Consider the following 20,038-nt stretch of genomic DNA (forward strand, 5'->3'; position numbering starts at 1 on the left):
GGACCACTGCTACCTGATGACGAGATATATGCTCTCATTGCCTTCATTTTCCTGATGTCAGATCAATCATGCGCCATCCCAACTCAAGGTGAAAGCCATCAAAGTGTCGACGTCCCCCACCCGCCATCGCCAATGATTCAGCGGAAACTCCAAGACACAGACGGGCAGAAAGGAAGCATCAACAAGCGAGTTAGAGGAGAAACAGGCAACATGCCCGGGGAGATTAATCTGCTTTACTGCCAGTGCTCAAGACTCAAACGACTGGGAATGAAGGGGGGGGGGGGATTCACAGCGAAAACAAGTCCCCGCCATAAAACCAGCTCATAAACCTCATCAGGCCCAATGCTGAATGAGCCGAGATAAAGTCCATCTAATCAATACGATAAGATAAGTCAGTGAAACTTTGTCCAGAACTTGGTGCTTTCAGAGAACTGAAAAAGGAGGTGGGATCTCCTGTGAGTTAAAGGCTGAGCTGAAGGACGGGGTCAGTCCATATCTGCGCGGCGTTCATCATGCTCCGGGCTGCAAGTCTCTGCGTCCTCTGGGCCTCTTTTGTCCTCGGAGTCCCGGTGACTAAAGAGAGACAGAAGGTGCTGCTCGTGTCCTTCGACGGGTTCCGGTGGGACTACGACCGTGATGTGGACACGCCGAACCTGGACCAGATGGCCAAGGATGGAGTCAAGGCCCAATATGTCACCCCTCCCTACCTCACCATCACCAGTCCCACACACTTCACCCTCCTCACAGGTAAAACGTTCCATTTTCTGCGGCGGTTCAAAGCGGTAAAGGATGTGCAAGACCTGAAAGTGATTTGATTTTACTTCGGAAGAACCAGATGATTATTTTTCCCTTTCTTATTTATTTTTTTCCAACTGAAGAAACCTAACTTCGGGGGTTCTCTTCTGCAGGCCGCTACATTGAGAACCACGGGGTGATCCACAACATGTGGTTCAACACCACCACCTCGGAGAAGAAGACCTACTATTCGACTCAGTTTGTGAACGAGTGGTGGGACAACGGCACGCTGCCGATCTGGATCACAGCGCAGAAACAGGTCTGAGCAGCAGCATTTCCACCTTAGACCCCATTTCTCATCTTGACACATCTCCGAGGTTCTGCCGCCTATCAGCTGTAAATTATCTTATGAGATAAAGATGACAGAACAGGTTCAGCAGTATGTTGGGGAAAATGTATTTAAATGCGTCAGATTTTAATTTTCCAGACCCACCGGCAGCGGTTATGTGCCGCGTGGCTTTCTGCCCTGGGCGGCATGCCGTATGGGGAGGCAGAACGAGGGGAAAACGTTTCCTGGTGTTTATCTGCATGTCCAGTCATTGTAGAGTGATTGCAACATGTGTGAATGTCTAAAGAAGTTAGTATCTCATTAGCTGTTTTGTTTTTAGAGATCCAAGCGGCACTTATTCAACATGTAAAATACTTAGAACTGGCCTGGATTAATCTGCACTCAACAGAGACTCCTTAAAAAACAGACAGAGATTGATGGAAACTTAATTCTTTTCAATTAACAACTACTGTGAATACTAACAAGTTGTGAATAACCAGCTTCATCACAATATGATGTTTTATCGATTTGTTTGGATGATGATACGATTTCTGGCGATATCACAAAGTCTGTTACGATACGATTTTGATTAAATTCACAAGTCAGCGATTGATATGATATAATATCATCTGCCCTTTTAAAACTGTTATTTACATTGATATCAACTGATAGAACCCAAATAATTTTGACCATTTTATTTCTAAGCTTATTCAGATGTCAGGCATTTATATCAAAAGCAGCATTCTTCTTATTTAGAAATAATAACCATAGATCACCAGTTCACTATAGTTTTGTGAATTTCAAAATAAAAGTGTGTCCTAAAAATGAGGACATGGATCGATATTTTCATTTTGCAGCGATGTAATTGGATCCTCAATCATTTAATTGATGTATGAGGATCGATGTATTGTAACACCTCTATTAATAAAATGGGGAATGGGCTCTGCTAGGGTCTTGTTTGTACTCAGAACCACTTCTATGACCCACTTTCTGAGCTGATGAAGTCTTCACCTACCTGTCAACACGTCCAGCAGATACGGTACATGCAGCTTCTCTCTTTTCCACCCATCCAGGGTCTGAAAGCTGGCTCCCTTCACTTCCCCGGCACGGCTTCCAGTTACCAGGGACAGGTCGCCATGATGCGCGAAGTGGAGCCCTTCCTTTACGACTACAAGAATGAGACCAAGTGGCACGTGAACACGGACAAGGTGATGGGCTGGTTCAGAGATCAGGACCTGGACTTTGTGTCTTTGTACTTCGGCGAACCAGACGGCACGGGCCACAAATACGGGCCCGACTCGCCAGAACGCAGAGAGATGGTGAAGCAAGTGGACAGGACGGTGGGCTACATCCGAGACTCGGCTGAAAGGCACGGCCTGACCAAACGACTGAACCTCATCATCACGGCCGACCACGGCATGACCACCGTCTTCCGTGGTCCTCAGGTGGAACAAATCACCCTGTCGAAGATCCCGGGCTTTCGCTTCAGCGATGTGTCCTTCCAGCTGCTGGACTACGGACCGTCTGGGATGCTGCTGCCCAAGCCCGGAAAGCTGGAGACGGTCTACAAGGCCCTGAAGGGGGCTCACCCACACCTGCATGTGTACAAGAAGGAGGAGATGCCTGAGCACCTTCGCTTCTCAAAGAATGACCGCATCCTGCCCATCGTTTTATGGACGGACCCTGGATACGTCCTCAATGGGGTGAGTATATAATAAGAGTATACTTTTATTGTTTTCCTTTTTGGCTGTCAAGACTTGATGCAATCTGCTAGGTTTCCTTAGAGAGGAAAACGTTTTGACCAATTTGTCAAAGGATTTGACTGAATTTGACTTTGTAAAGAGCCTTGAGATGAATTGACGCTACATGAATAAAATTGAACTGAACTGAATTGGTTTTGCTCAAAAAGACTGCGGGTGCATCTAATAAATTAGATTATAATGCAAAAAGACAACTTATAGCAATAATTCAGTGTAAATAATGAAACTCATATAGATTCGTTACACACAGGGTGATACATTTCCTGCCTCTATTTCTGTTACATTGTTGTAACATTGTCACTACATCAGGATTATTACACTGTCCTACAACCCGTGCAATAATCCTGATGTAGTGACTTCTGCTGCTATCAACACCTGAACATAAGTCAGTACACATGTATGTATGTATGTACAAATGTATACAATGTATATGCACATATATACGTGTTGGTACGTATGTATGTAGGCGCATAGATATATATATGTATTTAAGTATATAGATATGTTTATATATATATATATATATATATATATATATATATATAGACCACTAAAAATGTAAATAAGACATCATATGCCCTATTTCCTTTTTTGTATTTTTTGGTATTGTTTTTGATCCATTGTATATATGAAGATTCACTGTATATAACTGAATGCACCTTCCCTACTCTGCACCTTCTTGTATGAGCCGATGTGACGAGTGAATTTCTCCATTGTGAGATCAATAAAGACTATCTTATCTTATCTCATCTTAATCCTGAAATATTCCGTCAGACCAAAAGAACAAGATTTTGTAATATAGAAACGTGATATAATGATCATGTTATGGCCTTCAAAATACTGAGATAACTGCAGCACTGAGAGGATTATCAAGCATCAGCAAAGCAAATTTAGAAATCAAGGTCCCAGAGTCTGGAGGAGAGGAGAGGAACAGAATCCATGTAGGTCTAAGTCCAGGGAGAAGTTTCCACAGTCAGTGACTGTTTCGGGTACCGTGTCATCTGCTGGTTCTGGTCCACTGGGTTTCAGGAGTCAACAGTAAACATCTACCTGGACATTTTGGGACTTAAACACTTGGCCAAAGTACTAATGCATGTTCTAACCACCGTGATATCACCAGCAAACGGTGCTGAGCCAAACCCCACAGAGAATCTTTATAGTATTGTACAGAGGAAGTCCAGCCAAGCAGATTCTGTTCAGAATGCTGTTCAGTAGCGCCACAATATTTTTTACTGATCTGTTTAATGTTACGTTTCTGAGCGACTGAATTATGGGTTCTCATCAGCTGTCAGTAACAATCATCGCAACCTTTATGCCTCTGCGTGAAATGAATTCATAAATTATGAGTTTTGCGTAAAACAAATTCAGTTTTCAAACATGCACAGACGTATTGAGCTGCACCTCAACCCGCAGCAGTGAAAACCCAGATCTCATGTTTCTGCTTATAAATGGCCCGACGTCCGACGTGAAGGACGGTTTAAAGCCAACGTGACAGGTACTGTGACAGTTCTCTGCCCACAGCAAGGCTTATTGATTTACCCTTTAAAGGGTAAAATAAATTGCCATTTGTGCCACAACCAGGATGCCCTATTTTAAACTGCGAGCATCTCAATAACAGCTTTGGTAACATATTAACAGCTGCCAGTAAAGTGCTGATTATAATCAGCTTAATTGATCACAAGGTATGAAAACGATGCGCGGTAATGCCCAGACAGAGATGATATGGCGGATAACTGATGTGAGGGCCATCAGGTTCGCTCCGGAGACGTCCTGGCGTCTTGACCCCCCGTTGTAATTAAATTAGCCCCACAATTCGCTCTCTGCAAGTTGTGAAACTGAGCTCTTTTCAATCAGAAACAGGAGTGAAATTTTAATCTTGGCACATTACAATTTTAATCAAGTGCATTTGCACGGATAATCCAGGCCTGGCTGATGACACGCGGCACTCTCGAATGCTCTGCGAAGCTTTTCATGCCTCGAAATTCAAAATTAGCTTTTTCCATTTTGGCTCTGCACTCGCCGGGCTGCTCCGCGGCGTTCAACCCAACGTCGTCGGTCCAAACTGAGAAGCACCCACATCAGGACTTAACGAGCAAATGGGCTAAAAAAATAAAAGAATAAAAGGGAAAATGTTTGAAGAAACGGTACACTCTGTGAAAGTGGGTTATCTCACGTCTCGGGGATGTGACCGGCAGTGATCAGGACGTTAGCTGACTCTTTGTTCTCTCCCTTGATGGCTTATAGCCGATTTGGGTTGATCCCAGAGAAAGATAAGCACATCAAGACTGTTACGCAATTACTTAGATAACTGGCTGTTCTTCTGGTTTTCTTTACTTTAAACCATAATACACAACAATCAACCATCAAGAGTTTGCTTCTTACAAGTGTTTAATGGGGAAAAAGTAGATATAGATAAAAATAATATGTCATTTAAACAGAGTCAAGGGTTGAGAGCATTTATAAAAAGACCTGCACAGCATAAGGCAGTCGTTGTCTTAGCCAATAGCTCCCTCTGCTGGAAGTAGGCCAAGCTGTGAAGTTCTTATTAAAATGACTGAAAGTTACACTCTGATTGAACCATGACTGTTACATCATCCACATCCTGTCCTTGCAGATTTTCCCCGTTCAGTTCAACAAAGGAGAGCACGGCTTTGACAACCAGGAGATGGACATGAAGGCCTTCTTCAGGGCCGTGGGTCCGGCTTTCCACAGGAACCTGGTGGTGGGGCCCTTTGAGACGGTGAACATCTACCCGCTGATGTGTCACCTGCTGGGCATTGAGCCCGAGCTCAACGACGGCCACCTGAGCGCCACACAGCACATGCTGGTGGCGAGCCATCGAGCGGACGGTGGGTTTGAGGTTAAAACTGATTTAAAAGAATGAGGTTTAAAGATAGAACTGGTGATGGAAATATTCATGTTTGCTTCTTTAACCTCCCTCTGTGAGGCAGCCTTGGGTCCCTTAGTTGCTTTTTTATGGACAGACATGCGTCATATTAATTAAAGGCATTATATTAAACAATGCAATACACATTTGGTTCAATTTCTGATATCAAATTATATCTTCAAACCTTAAAAAGGTCAGACATGTCATGCTAAATCCACTTTTATAGCCCTTAAATACATTTTGTTGTCTACTTGGAGTCCTTAAGAATGCAGAACATTTTAATATAGTCTGTCAAGGAACTGTTTAGACATATGCATGTTCTGTTTGGGTGATATTTTTCAACCTGTTCACGTTTCTATATTTTCTATTATGTTTTTTTTTTTTAACAATTATGTCACAGTATTTGCTGTGGGGCTGTTAAACAAAGCTATGGAGCTTAAAAAATTCCTGAATCCATTATTTTTTTACGCCTTGATTTTGTAGTTCAAGCTGAAGGATGCCTAAGCTACAAGTAAAACTGTTTAGTAGTTGTGTGTATAAACCCACAAGATTCATTACACCTCCCCCCAGCAGACTACAAAAATGGCCGGACGGGGTGGAGCGGAAGGACCTGGAGGGGGGCGGGGTCTGAAGTTCCTCCTTTAGATTTAAAGAGACGGCAGCAAAACGAGTTGCTCTCAGACGAACCTCAGAACAAGGGCAACAGTGGGGCTGTAGGGTAACAACAATGATGATTGCAGACCAAAGAGTTGCAGATCTAGTTTATATAGATGAAAACTGAATGAGTTCAATATAAAAAGGAAGGCATCAGAAAGCTTGATATGTCCCCTTTAAATCAATGGTGAATGTTCTCTTTCACTGCAGCCTTTTTCCTGCCATTAAATATGAAAAGCAATGTTTTCTAATGTTTTTTAAATGTCCCCAGTTTATTTTACATTTTACAATGGATTTATAAATCAATACACACAATACTCTGACTTACTCTTAAGTCCTGACAAAAAGAAAAATAATTGTTTGATTAGGAAATCAAATCTGCAGTCACTCTGACTTGTGAGGTTCTTCAAAGATCTAGTTTGGGTCATCTGCTATTCATATTTAGCAGTACTGTTAAGGTTTTGCATATGAGGAAAGCTTTACTAGGTTCTACAATTATCTAAATCAGACGTGTCCAAACTTTTCATCACGTGGACCAAAATCATCAAGTCAAAAGGACTCAAGGGCCAAAAGCTTATTTTTGAAATAGCACAAATTACCCAAATGTTGTACTGCAAAAATATTTTTTACCTGCTCCACAAAATATGAGCGTGCAGTATTTTAATTAAATATATTATTCAGATTCCCTGTAGATTCAGGGTTTTGCAAATTGGACTTTTTAAAAGACAGTCGTCTAGTTTGCAAATTCTTAGTTTTGGACTCGATTGGGAAACAAATATTTAACTCCTGTCTATTACTTCTTGTCTATTCTTAGCAACAAGAAGAGGACTTGGATCAGTCCTCATTTGAAAACTTATTTTACCCAATTCACTGAGGGCTGCATTTCTTTTAGATGATCCAAGATGCAGATTTCATCACAGATCATTACGGTGCCACCTACTCTCCATATTCACACATTTTAGCAGATAGAAACATAAATCCTGCTTCAAATTTGTTCTTACATTGTGTTATGATTCAGCTGTATAAGAAGATGTATTTTTTCTGCATATGTTACAATCAGGAAATCCACAAAATGCATCAGTTGAAGTCTTCAGCTGATCCAAAATGTTGCAGAATGAGTTCTGATGAAAATCAACAAGAGGGATCATATTTCTCCCATTTTAGCTTCCCTTCATTGGCTTCCTGTTAAATCAAGAATAGAATTTAAAATGATTCTTCTAACTTATAAAGCCCTTATTAATCAAGCTCCATCATATATCAGAGCTCTGATTACCCCGTATGTTCCTAACAGAGCACTTCGCTCTCAGACTGCAGGTCTGCTGGTGGTTCCTAGAGTCTCTAAAAGTAGAATGGGAGGCAGATCCTTTAGCTATCAGGCTCCTCTCCTGTGGAACCAACTCCCAGTTTTGGTCCGTGAGGCAGACACCCCGTCTACTTTTAAGACTAAGCTTAAAACTTTCCTTTTTGACAAAGCTTATAGTTAGAGTGGCTCATGTTACCCTGAGCTATCTCTATAGTTATGCTTCTATAGGCTTAGGCTGCTGGAGGACATCAGGGTCTATTTCTCTCACTCTGCTGAATTCTCCTACTGTTCTCCAGTTTGCATTGTTTGTTGTTATTTCAGCTTTTAACTTTTTGTTTTCTGTCATTTTTCTCGTCATAGAAGGTACACCTTGTCTGGCGTTTTGTTAGTTGTGACATTATCCAGGGGAGGTAGATCATCCTCTATTACCAAATAACATAGAAAGTACTCCTGGATCAACATGTGCTTCTGTGCTTTCTGTGTCTCTGCTCAGTCTTCTCTAAGCCCCAGTGGGTGGAGGCAGATGAGCGTTCACACTGAGCCTGGTTCTGGTTCTGCTGGAGGTTCTCCTCCCTGTTGAGGGTTTATTTTCAAAGAGCCATATTACCATGAGTATTTTCAAAGAGTACGCACTTTCTTCCAAAGTTTCATTATTATAAGCAAGCACTAAAGAAACTGTGTTAATGATATGTATATACCATGTTGGTAAGAAATGTTTTGTTTCTCACTTTCTCCTCATAGGTGGAAATGTGAATTACTGGAAAAACGGCTTCATTGGATTGTCCGCAGTAGCTGGATTTCTGCTCTTGGTTTTCATAGTTACAATATCACACAGCTTCTTCAAAAGAAAACAAAAGAATCAAAGGTAAGGACCAAGGATTAAAAAAAAATACAATCTTGTGTTATAGGCAGTTTTAAGATAAAAGAATGTGTTCAATCCCCTTCTTTTCCTAGTATTTTCTGAAAGAACAGGGTTGTTTTTGCCTGTCAGCCTTGATCGCAGTCCTTGCTTCTCTGTTTCAGATCGGAGGGTTTGCCAGAAAATGAGACAAAACAAACTCCCCTTTGATCATCACATAAAGAAAACTTCTTTTCTTAATCCTGGTCTGAGAAATGTCCACCTGGGGACATTTTACCATCATTTCCTGCACTGCAGAAATCCCAAAACGGCCCATAAGTGGAGCTGTGGGTAGAAAATCACAGAGTTCTCGACAAAGAGCACTAATTACGAAATGTGGAAATAAATACACAAAGAAGCTATTTAGTTTCAATCTATGTGAGACTCCAACCCGTGTATATTTTGGATTATAATGGTGCATTTTTTTCAAAATGAATTAATTTATTTGCGCTGTAAAATAAAGTTGTAATTAAACTATGTCAGTTATTTTGTTTTATTAACAAAAAGCCTCAGTGGTACAGATGTCTGCACTGAATGAATGAATCAGCATTTTGTTAATTAGTTTCAAATATTTATTAGTAGGCTTAAGGATCATGTTTGTTTCAATGAGACTACGGCAGCTGCCGAGGTTCAGATTTCAGCAAACACGTTCTGATTTACCCGCCTGTCTTTCTGTTGCACAGTCAAGATGAATCAAGGAGTACACTTCCGGTTAGAACTGTCAAAATTAAAGCACTTTCATGAACGCCCAAAGTACTGTAACTTTTAAGACTTTTCTTTGTGCCAACAGCGTCTTTGTAAAGTTTCTTACTTGTGTACTCATGTGTAGGCAATTAAATTTCTATAAATGTTTGTGCACATTTGTGATCATTTCTATCAAAACTGTTAACTATTAATAAAGAAAAAAAATTGATGTTCATATTTTTATTTTTATATATATATATATATATATATATATATATATATATATATATATATATATATATATTTTTTTTTTTTTATTTTTATTTTTTTTTTGCACACAGTAAAAAAAATAAAATCATGCTCAAAACACGATAAAAGATAATAACAAGTTCCTAGGAAGACAAGAAAACTCAGAGGTGCTTATAGAGTCTGCCTTAATCATATGATCGGCTTGGTTAGCATTTCTTTTCATAATAGAGCGCACAAAATGGCAAAACTAAATGAATACATCAGCATATTAGGCTATTAAACAAAGACTTCGCCGTAAATAACTAAATGAACAGTAGTACAGAGAAAAAAGTGAATAAATAATAATAGCAACAAATACATCATGTAAAAAGAATTATAACATTGGAGGACTAGTCAGAGTAATTGAATAATCCCTGAATTGGATATCAGGTTTCAGTCCTAGGGAGGGTTTGCATGTTCTCCCTGTGCAGGCGTTGGTTCTCTCAGGGTATTTCTGCTTCCTCCCACAGTCCAAAAACAGTCCAATTAAACACGTCAGTTTAATTGGTCCGGATTGCTCTAGACTGTGAGAATGTGAATGGTTTTCTGTCCTGAGTGCACTGGTTACCTGTTCAGACAGGACCACTTCTCGGGCAAGGACGCGCCAGTAGAGACAATAGATGGATGGATGAATTTTCAAAATCAGAACGTTTAAAGTCCATGCTGATATAGCTTTTATCAATGCAGGAATATTTAATTTCAACTTTAATGTCAAATAAAGAGTTGGAATAAATCAACATCTATGTTTTATTTTGGAATATTCATCATTTTATATTATTATATTCCTAAAGCTGGTAGATTTTTGAGCTATGTGTCCACAAAAGGGCAGCGAAGTAGAAAACATTTTAACTCCAGTATTACTGCTTATGGTCTGCCTCTGTTACAAAGGGGTTGGTGGTTTAAATCCAGTGTTGCATAAAGTACTGAAATCTCAGAGTCAAGTAAAAGTATAAGTACCTCTCTAAAATATGACTTTGGTAAAAGTCCAAGTCACTGACTGAAATGTTACTTGAGTAAAAGTCTTAAAGTATCTGAAATGTCTTGTACTTAAGTATGACAATTACTGTAAAAATAGATGTACTCAAGTAATATAATAAAAAGTATAAGTAAAAAGTAAAACAAAGCAAATGCAGTTTGAATGACATTTTTTACATTTTGGTAAACTTAGAAAGTCAAATTCACTTAAAATAACAAACAACCAAGTGCAGGAGAAATTTAGATCAAGTTTAAATAGAAAATACAACCTTTTTGTAAGCTTTCAGTTTTCCTTCTTCAAGTAAGTGCTATGCACTTTACAATTGTACACAACCAAGTGCAGGCAAAATTTAGACCAGGGGGTGTATACTAAGAACATGGTTTAGTTACTCTTTTTGTAACGAGTAACTAAAGCAAACATTGAAAATGTATTGAAGTAAAAGTATGCAATTAAGTTCAGAAATATAGTGGTAAAAGTTATCAAAAAATGTTATACTCGAGAAAAGTATAAAGTACTCCAAAATATACTTAAGTACAGTAGTGAAGTATTTTTACTTCGTTACTATACAACACTGTTTAAATCCCGGTTTGCGTCAGGAAGGGAATCCAGAATAAAAAAAAAAAAGTCTGTGTAAACGACTTGCTAAATAAAGAAGCAGCCGAAAGATCCACACCTTGAAAAAGCTGCATTTGTTTCACCAGGCGTGCTTTTACTTTGAAGGCGCGCCTCCAAACATCCGGCGCTGTCGCATCGCGGCTCTGATTGGCTGCGGAGGAAGCCTCCGCCGTCCTCGGGGTGAAGGCAGCCATGGAGGAGCTGAGCGCCGTGGGAGAGCAGGTTTTTGATGCCGAGTGCATCCTGAACAAGCGACTGAGAAAGGTGGGCCCTGAGAACCGACTTCTCCCTCCCTGCTTCTCGCTTTTTCCTTCCGCCCTGACTGCGGCGGCCGCTCGCTAACCTCTCCCTCCCCGCTGCCGCCCTCTCCGCTCTCGTTTCAGGGAAAGTTGGAGTTTCTGGTGAAGTGGAGGGGATGGTCGTCCAAGTAAGTGCGAGAGGCGCTGCTCGGCCCCGAACAATGCAAACAACAACAACAACGTGTCCGAACCGAGCCCGCTGCCTCCATCCATCACATCCTCTCTTTCTTTTTTTTTATTTCTGTCTTTCTTTCCTCCGGTCCAAACCCGCCTGAGTCGGAACCACTTGTTTCCGTCTCCAGTTACGCCTTCACCTTTGCTTCTTTTGTTCGGAAATCCTGCATTTTCTCCTAAAGTTGCTGCAGGTTTTTCCCCCCTGTGACGTTAAATGGATTTAACAGCCGAGCCTGAGCGCAGACAGGCAGCTGCACTGCCTGGTTTTAGGAGGTTTTTTAACAAGTTCCGAGCACTTGGATCGCCCAGGTTTGCGCTAGCTTTAAAAACAACACACGCACCCCTACTTTATGCGCGATTATACTAGTTTCTATTAGATAATGTGCGGGTTTTGCGCATCTTGTTGCGCCTTTTAGGTCATGCAAGTCGTGCATCAGTGGCAGCTCCATGGTTTTCTGTTGAACCACATCCTTTGTGTGTGTTGGCAGAGGGTGGGGGTGGATTATTTCTGGCTGCTGATCAGAACGGCCTGTCCACTTCCAGTGATGAAGAGGAGGCTTATTACGCACCACATCAGCCCTGTGTTCGGTTAGATTGTTCGGATTAATGTCTCCCCTCACACTGATCCGGTCCTTTTGACCCAGATCATGGATGCTCAGCCTGCAGGTGCTTTAAGCATTTAAAACAAAGTGCAGCCACAGATCTTAATTGGCGTATTTCCCCTTCATTATGAGGGTGAAATACGGAAACATCTCAATTAGTTTTCTGTAAATTCATCAAAGCCAAACAAGGTTTTCAGTCTTCTAACATGTAAGTGATGCACTTTTTCTTAATGAAACCATTATCAGCACCGATGCCTTGCAGCAAAAAAAAAAAAAAAAAAAAAGTCCTGGGATCAAATCCCGACCTTGGCTCTGCATGTTCTCCCTGTGCATGCGGGGGTTCTCTCTTGGTACTCCGGCTTCCTCCCACTGTCGGGTTAATTGGTCTCTAAAATGCCCGTAGTTGTGAATCTGTGGGTTTTTGTTGCCCTGTGACAACAATAATAACTATATTGCGATTTATTTCAACCATAATTGTGATTTAACTTTGACTTTTCTCTGCATGAACCCTGAGCAACAAAAATGGCCTGTAGATAAAGATGTTTGTAAAAACATAGACTATTTAAAACAAGAAATTTAAGTGTTTTTATTAATCACAATATTTTTATTCAACAGCTTTTAATTGAGTTGGACATCAAGCCTTGTTGAACTTAAACACCAACCAACATTATTAGTATTAAACAGTCTAACCGCTACTTAATGCTGTGGTTGTTTCCTGAAAGTTTCTGGTAAAAAGTATGATTATATAAACTCTAAAACGAATAATATAGTTATATTACCTCACTGCTGCAGCTTGCTTCCCTTCCATGTGGAGCAAACCCGCTTTAAACATTAACACAATAATTGCAGACCTCAACAATTTGCAAATTGTTTTTTTAAATTGCGATTGTATTGCAAATGTGATTTAAAAAAAAATGTCTTGGTATTTACGACTCTTCAAAAATCTAGTGATGACTAAAAAAAAAGTTAAATATAAATAAAAAAAATAACCACCCAAGATAAAAGTAGGGTAGCAGAGTCTTCAGCTTAAAGTTGAGTTAATAAAGTCAAAATTTATGCTGTAATTTGCGGTATTGGAAGAATAGAATAAAAATGTCCTCTATTGTTCCACACTGGGGAAATTCAGGTGTACCAGCAGGGCAAAGGCCAATGGAAGGATGAAGATTTGCACAAATATGATAAATAAAACCACAAAAAATAACAAGAGACATACATACTGTACAGGTAAATAAAAAATAGCATACTCAGGTTCAAAGAATAATGGAGTCCTGTCTGAGCTTGTGGCCAGAGACCATGAAAGCTTCCTTTAACCCAGCTGGACCAGAATCTGATCGTGTTCTGTTCATTTCAGGCACAACAGCTGGGAGCCGCAGGAGAACATTCTCGACCCGAGACTGTTGGCTGCTTTCAACAAGAAGTGAGTTTCTGGATGTAAACCATTAATGTCGCCATAAAACAGATTTCACATATTTTGCTATTATTGCACTTTATTTTCCTATTAATATATCAGTGTTCAATAAATTGAACATAAATATAATATTTAGCTGTTTTTTTTTTGATTGAAAGATTTTGAGCATTAATTTGAGATAAATAAATATCGATATTGGAGTAAACTCAGATCAAGTTGAGCTATATGGAGAATCGTATCGAATTGGCTCATCCTAGAGGAGACCCAGCCCAAGTTTAGATACACTAGCTACGTTTACATGGGTAAAAGTAATTGGAATAAAGGGCTGATGGAAATAAAAATGTGTCATATAAACAAGCCAATCAGAATATTATGATTGGATTAAGATCAATCAGAATAAAATTATAATGGAATGAGAGCGGTGGTTTATGCCCATTGATAATCTGACCAACGTTCATATAAACGCTGGTCAGATCAAGTTATTCCAAATGAGGCGAACTGACCTGAGTGTGCATGTGCGCCCGACGTAAACGTGACATTTCTGCGTTGGTGAGTGACAGAAAAACGTTGGGAAGCAAATCTATCGGTGTTTGCGATGCAACCTGTTTGAAAAAATGAAAGAGCTCAAAATTGTTGCTTATTCAATAACATTTCAACTGTAATTACATCGTTCAAGTCCAGCTTTAGCGCTCAGAAGACATGCAAACATGTATAAAACAGCTTTGTTTACTATTTTGTTTTGTTTAGCAAAGACAGAAGTACTTCTTTTGTGTTTTGTTTTTGGGGGGGGGGATTGCATGTCAAAGTGGTTCTATTCTGAATAAAGCCAGGTGAATAGAAATGCACATTATGATCGGATTAATTGACCATTTAAACAGTACAATGCGATGATTTAATCCAAATACATTTTAACCCGATTGTGACATTTTGTGCTTGTAAACATTGCTAGTGTCTAGCTGGCTGTAGTGGACTGTGGCCATGGGGTGAAAGAAATGTAAAGCTGCGTGGTACCACCAAATATTGAATAGAAGAATAGAGCCTTGGAGAACCCCACTTGTGATTATTTTAAGATTTTTTTATTTATTTATTTTCTGAAAATGACACAAAGTAGCTCCCAATCCAGTTTGGCCCAGTATAAGACGATCTCACCAATTTTTTTCCGGGGTATCAATCAGCATCTTACAATCAACTGGGTCCAGTACAACCAGGACTGAAGCTTTAGATTCCCTTAGATAGGAACATTTTTTGACCAATCTGTATAATCTGGTTGAATTTGACTTTTGAAAGTGACATGTTTCATGAATTGGCGCTATATAAATACAATTGAATTGAATAGATGCATCACTGTTAAGTTAAATGTTATTAAAGACCTTTACCAATACAGTCTAAGATAGAGGTCGACCGATACATCAGCCGGCTGATTGTTATATATTATTTACATGTTCTACGTTGTTTCCTATCCATTATTAAAAGTTTAGTTTGTTTTGTTGATAAATGTTTTGAGACTTCATAACATTTGTAATTCATTTAACATTTTATCATCATGTAAATTCAAAATATCTTTCATCAGGACACTACGTACATGAAGAAGTGTGATTCTTATCACTAAGCTGCACACAGTAACTTCATTTAATTATATTTTTGTATGTATTGATATTTATTGATGCTCTCAATAAACCAACAGTGGAGAAAAAAAGTAACAATCATGACAAAATTGGCAGATTTTTTTTTTTTTTTTTTTTCAGAGACCACTCGTTGTAATTTATCATTGTGAAGATAAACCCAGATTGTTATCATGGTAAAACTATAAAAGTCCAGCCCTCTTGCAGATGGCCCAAAGGTTCTTTAGGCCCGGGATAATTAACCCAGTCACACATTGCTTGTTTTATTCTCTCAATTTTCCATATTTGTCCCATCAGAGAACAAGAAAAGGAGCTTCTGATGCTTAAAAGACGCAAACGACCCAGAGGACGACCGAGAAAGATCATAGTGAGTACAAACCACAGCAGAACCTTTCTGGACCTCTAATGAGCCGCTTAACATTTGCTCTTGAAATCTTTAGGAAAACATACCAGAACCCGAAAAATCAAGCAGCTCCTCATCTGCTTCGTCCTCGTCGTCCTCCGACTCCTCATCCTCGTGCTCCTCCTCTTCTTCATCATCAGACGATGAAGACGAGGGCGACGACGGCTACGTCAAACAGGCAAGCCCGACCGTCCGGCCGCGGGAGCTGCACCCCGTCCCGCAGAAGAAGGCGCAGATCGTCATGGCCAAGCAGGAGCCTCCAAGGAAGCGAAGCAGGAAGCCCCTCCCCCCCGAAGGGAAGGACTTCCAGAACAAGGGTCCGCGCAAAGTCCCCAAGACCGCCAAGGAGGTGGATCTTCCCGGGGCCATCAAGAAGCCGGTTCATCCAGCGAGCTTCACCTTCATGGGTTTCCACCGCAGCTCCGGCAAAGATCCAGTGGCCGGTCAGTACCGGAGCCCGCTGGCCCAGGGTGGGCCGGCTAAAGGTCCCGTCGGCTCGGCCGGATCCGGAAGGCCGTCGGTCCAAACCTCGTCTCTGCCCGCCAGCAAATCCAACCAGAGCAGAAACGCAGCCGAGGGCAAACTCTCCGTCTCCAGCGTGAACAGCGGCGGCAGTCTGGATTTGAAAGCCGCTGCGAGTAAGTCCAAAGGCGTCGCGGCTCTGAATCTGAACACCTCCAAACATCCGGTTCAGGGAACCACTCAGCATACGCTAAGTCCGCCCGGCGGACAGAAGAAGCCGCACCCCCCTGGGTCCGCACTGCTGCGGGTACCCGGTGCTAAGGGCGGGGCTTCTCAGCCTGCTAAGAGCGCCTCCTCCAATCAAGGCTCAAGTCTTCAGCCTCTAAACCTCCAGAATAAGCAAATCAGCGACGCTCCCGGCGGTGGCGCCACAGCGCCGCCGGGCCTGAGGAATCCGGCCGTCCCTGCGAGAAAGTCCGTTGTCACACAGAATCTGGAGACGGACGTCAGCAAAGGTCCCGCCACGTCTGGAAGACCGCCCGCCAGGAAGCCCCAGCCAGGAGGAGACAAGCTCAGAGAGATGAACGAAATCCAGACCGCCAAGGTCCAAGCCCGCCTGGACAAGATCCAGAACCCGCGCGAGAGGACGGCCACTAAAGGCAGCAAGAAAGCCAAGATGACAGACATGAGCACGGGCGAAGAGGAGAGCAGCTCCGACTCGGACCAGGATTCTCCGTACGCCGGGCGCGGCCACCCGGCGGCGGGCCAGAACCAGGACTGGAAGCCCACGCGCAGCCTGATCGAACACGTGTTCGTGACCGACGTCACCGCCAACCTGGTCACCGTCACGGTCAAGGAGTCGCCGACCAGCGTGGGCTTCTTCAGCCTCCGCAACTACTGACAGACAATCCGAGCAGCTCCGGGCTCCGGCAGGGTTCCTTAGTTCCTCCTCCAGTAGTCGAGACACAATTTAGGTAAAAAAAAAAAAAAAAAAACAGGAAAAATAGAGTCAGTTATTGATTGTAATTATTTATTTTGTCATACGTATTAAAATGTGCTTTCTGGCCTCCGCTGATGGTCACAAAAATAAACGTTTGTCCAGTTCTCTTGTGTCAACCCTGGCTGTAAAGGAGGGACTCGACCTCCTGAACGGATTCGGTTAAGCCGGGCGTACACTGTACGAGTTTTTCAGTCGTGGTACTTACATACATCTCAAACTGTGCGACGGAACCGCGGGGTTTAAAAGTTCACCTCTCACGATCTGTGTACGGCGCACAGAAGAAGACGACGAAGAAGAAGCAGAAGACGGAAGTGCCGATGGCTACTGTAAACATTACCGGAGAGAAACACGCTGCTTTTCTGCAATTTTGTGTGCAGAAAGCCCTAAAAAGAAAAGGCGACAATGTATTTGGACAAAGAAATGGCTGAGCAAACGTGACGGTCTGTCAGTTTTACAGAAAGAACTTGAGCGCTCACGAAAACCTCACGACGGCCGACTGAATTTCAAACATGTTTATTTATTTATTTTTTTTCTTTCCCCAGTGTCCTGTCTAGCAATGTGGCAATAGGAATTGATGTCTCAATGCCAGATAGAGCTCGACAGATTTTGCTTTCACAAGTGGAGCGAACAGCTTTCGCGATAGTGCTCCGCTTAATTTATGCTTGTAAATAGCTTTATTGTGATTCTTGCAGGGAGAATTTCAAATTATATGGACACTACAATGGGAGAGTAAAGGAAGAACAAGAAGTGAAAGAGAAAAAAAAAAGAGTAAAGGTGAAAGAAAGAAGAGATAAAAGGGAGAGAATGATAAAACCTCTGTCTGCTCCGTCACCTGGAAAGAGAGATGCAAAAAGAACAGCACAACCAACAGACATAAAGCAACAGATACAATCGAATAACACCTAGATGCCATTTCAAACATGTTTGATTTTCACCGACCGTCCGATTCCTGATCGGGAGGTAGTCGTGAGAAGCCAGTCCCCCCTCCTCCCCCCCTGTACGATCAAGCTGAAATTCGGCACGATTAAAAATATGCTCGCACGACTGAAGAATCGGCCCGAAAAGGGGAAAAACTCGTACAGTGTACGCCCGGCTTTACAGAGCCTTGAAGGTCCAGTCTCCTCCTCAGAGACCATTAGCGGTAGGTTTCTTCCCTGGAGAGATCGGCTCCTGCAGCATCTTCAGTTTCAGCCAATCAGAGCAGGACTGAGACGGGGTGTCCACGCTCAAAAATCCATAACCAGCACGCAGGGGTAGAAAACTTTAAACTGAGATGTCGTATCGTTTTCTGAATTTTTCCCATGATTTCGTTTTACCTTGGCAGCAAATAAAGTCAACTGTTTGCAAACGGCACGAATAAGCGGCAGTGTGGATCGTCACTTCAGATGATTGGGTTATTTTTTTCTTCTCCTGCGCTCCAGTGTCGGTCTGGTCGCACGTCAGATTTCTGGGTGCAAACGGCACATGTGTTTATTTCACGCGGTTGCACGGTGTTCGCCGCCATATTTGTGCGTTCACAAACACACCAGAATCCATCTTGTACCGCTCCGGCTTCAACTCTTTGTGTCCAAACCCAAACCGGTTCGGTCCAATCACGTTGCGGTATGGAGGTGTAAGGCGGGACATACCGCTGTGACAAAAGAGCCGAACCAACACAAACATGGCAGCGCAGGAGGCCATAGCTGCTGCTTTCACATCTGATTGGTCAGAATCCACGATTTCATCTTTGAAAGAACAGCGAGAAGTGCCTTGACTAGCTTACCTCCATGTGGTTTTTCATGACGTCCGCTGCTTACGTTTTAATTAGATCCCGTGATCGGCTAAAACCAACCTTTGGTATCAGCACCAGGAAACGATGTTGCAGACCAAAGCTGCGTTCAGACCGAACGCTTTTTGAGCATCAATGCCGTCTGGTTTACATGCAAAGTTTATGGTGGACGCGCCTCAAGGGGCTTCAAGACGTCTCGCAGCGCCAACCAATCAGAGAGACCCCAATATGTGACGTAGTGGCGGCTTTTCAGACGGGAAAAAATATTTCTACTTCGTGTGACTGATTAAATGTTAACATCAAGCCTCCTGATGCCCACTGATCTGAGACAGATGCTCTTCAGCTGAAGGTGGAGTCCTGGCTCTACACCGAGCATCTGACTGTCTGAACGCAAATTTACAGAATGAACCAGAGCTCGCTGAATTGTAGCTACTTTTGCTACACTGGAGCCATTTCTTAAAGCTAAAAAGATCAGATCTGTTGTACCAATATTGTGGTCTAACAACAGGCTAGTTTTTACACCAGGAGCAGCAATGGAAGATATTGACACTGCAAAAACAGATCTAAAAATGAGTCAAAATTGTGTTTTGTCCTTGATTTGAGTAGGTAAATAATATTATCTGCCAATTGAATGAGTATTTTGACCCCTAAAATAAGATAATTAGACATCTTGCACTTGAAATAAGATGGAGATGAATTGTTCCTATTTTAAGTGCAAAAATCTTATTCCATTGACAGATTATCTTATTTACCTGTTCAAATAAAAGAGAGATACACTCATTTTAAGAATATTTTACTTATTCTTAGTTCTGTTTTTGCAGTAGATGTTTTGGAATCGTACCAACAAGAGAAAGGAGTTTACCTTCAGGCCAGCAGGAACCAAATGCTTTACTAATTGAGAACTTTATCAGCCCTATAATTACCAACTAACCAGATCCACCTGTGCTACAGCAGGGATGCAGCCATGCTGGTTCAGCGTCAACAGCCAGCGGTTAGCAGTGAAACACGCTTTTAACCCAGGAGACGAACCGTGATAAGCTGTATTGGGTTCACCCGCAACATTTTAGGGAAACACAGAATTCACATTTTAGAGATGTTTTAAAGAGTCTGGGATTACCAAAAAAAGTAAAAAACCAAAGCAACTGGATGTAGTTGAAGACGTTTCGCTTCCT

General features: G+C 41.8%; 2 protein-coding genes across 2 annotated transcripts; both read left to right on the forward strand.

The window, feature by feature from the left end:
* The first annotated feature begins 297 nt into the window (after nt 1–297).
* On the forward strand, nt 298–9,118 carry LOC105932796 (ectonucleotide pyrophosphatase/phosphodiesterase family member 7). The gene is made up of 6 exons (XM_012872070.3): nt 298–747; nt 909–1,054; nt 2,137–2,766; nt 5,438–5,672; nt 8,409–8,532; nt 8,691–9,118. Exons 1-6 carry the CDS (start codon nt 513–515, stop codon nt 8,734–8,736), a joined length of 1,416 nt encoding a protein of 471 aa, XP_012727524.2. The 5' UTR covers nt 298–512; the 3' UTR covers nt 8,737–9,118.
* A 2,132-nt stretch (nt 9,119–11,250) lies between these two features.
* On the forward strand, nt 11,251–17,189 carry cbx2 (chromobox homolog 2 (Drosophila Pc class)). The gene is made up of 5 exons (XM_012872054.3): nt 11,251–11,392; nt 11,512–11,555; nt 13,555–13,620; nt 15,531–15,600; nt 15,674–17,189. Exons 1-5 carry the CDS (start codon nt 11,321–11,323, stop codon nt 16,997–16,999), a joined length of 1,578 nt encoding a protein of 525 aa, XP_012727508.2. The 5' UTR covers nt 11,251–11,320; the 3' UTR covers nt 17,000–17,189.
* Nucleotides 17,190–20,038: the final 2,849 nt, after the last annotated feature.

The sequence above is a fragment of the Fundulus heteroclitus genome, chromosome 16 (genome assembly GCF_011125445.2).
Source record: "Fundulus heteroclitus isolate FHET01 chromosome 16, MU-UCD_Fhet_4.1, whole genome shotgun sequence".
Taxonomy (NCBI): domain Eukaryota; kingdom Metazoa; phylum Chordata; class Actinopteri; order Cyprinodontiformes; family Fundulidae; genus Fundulus; species Fundulus heteroclitus.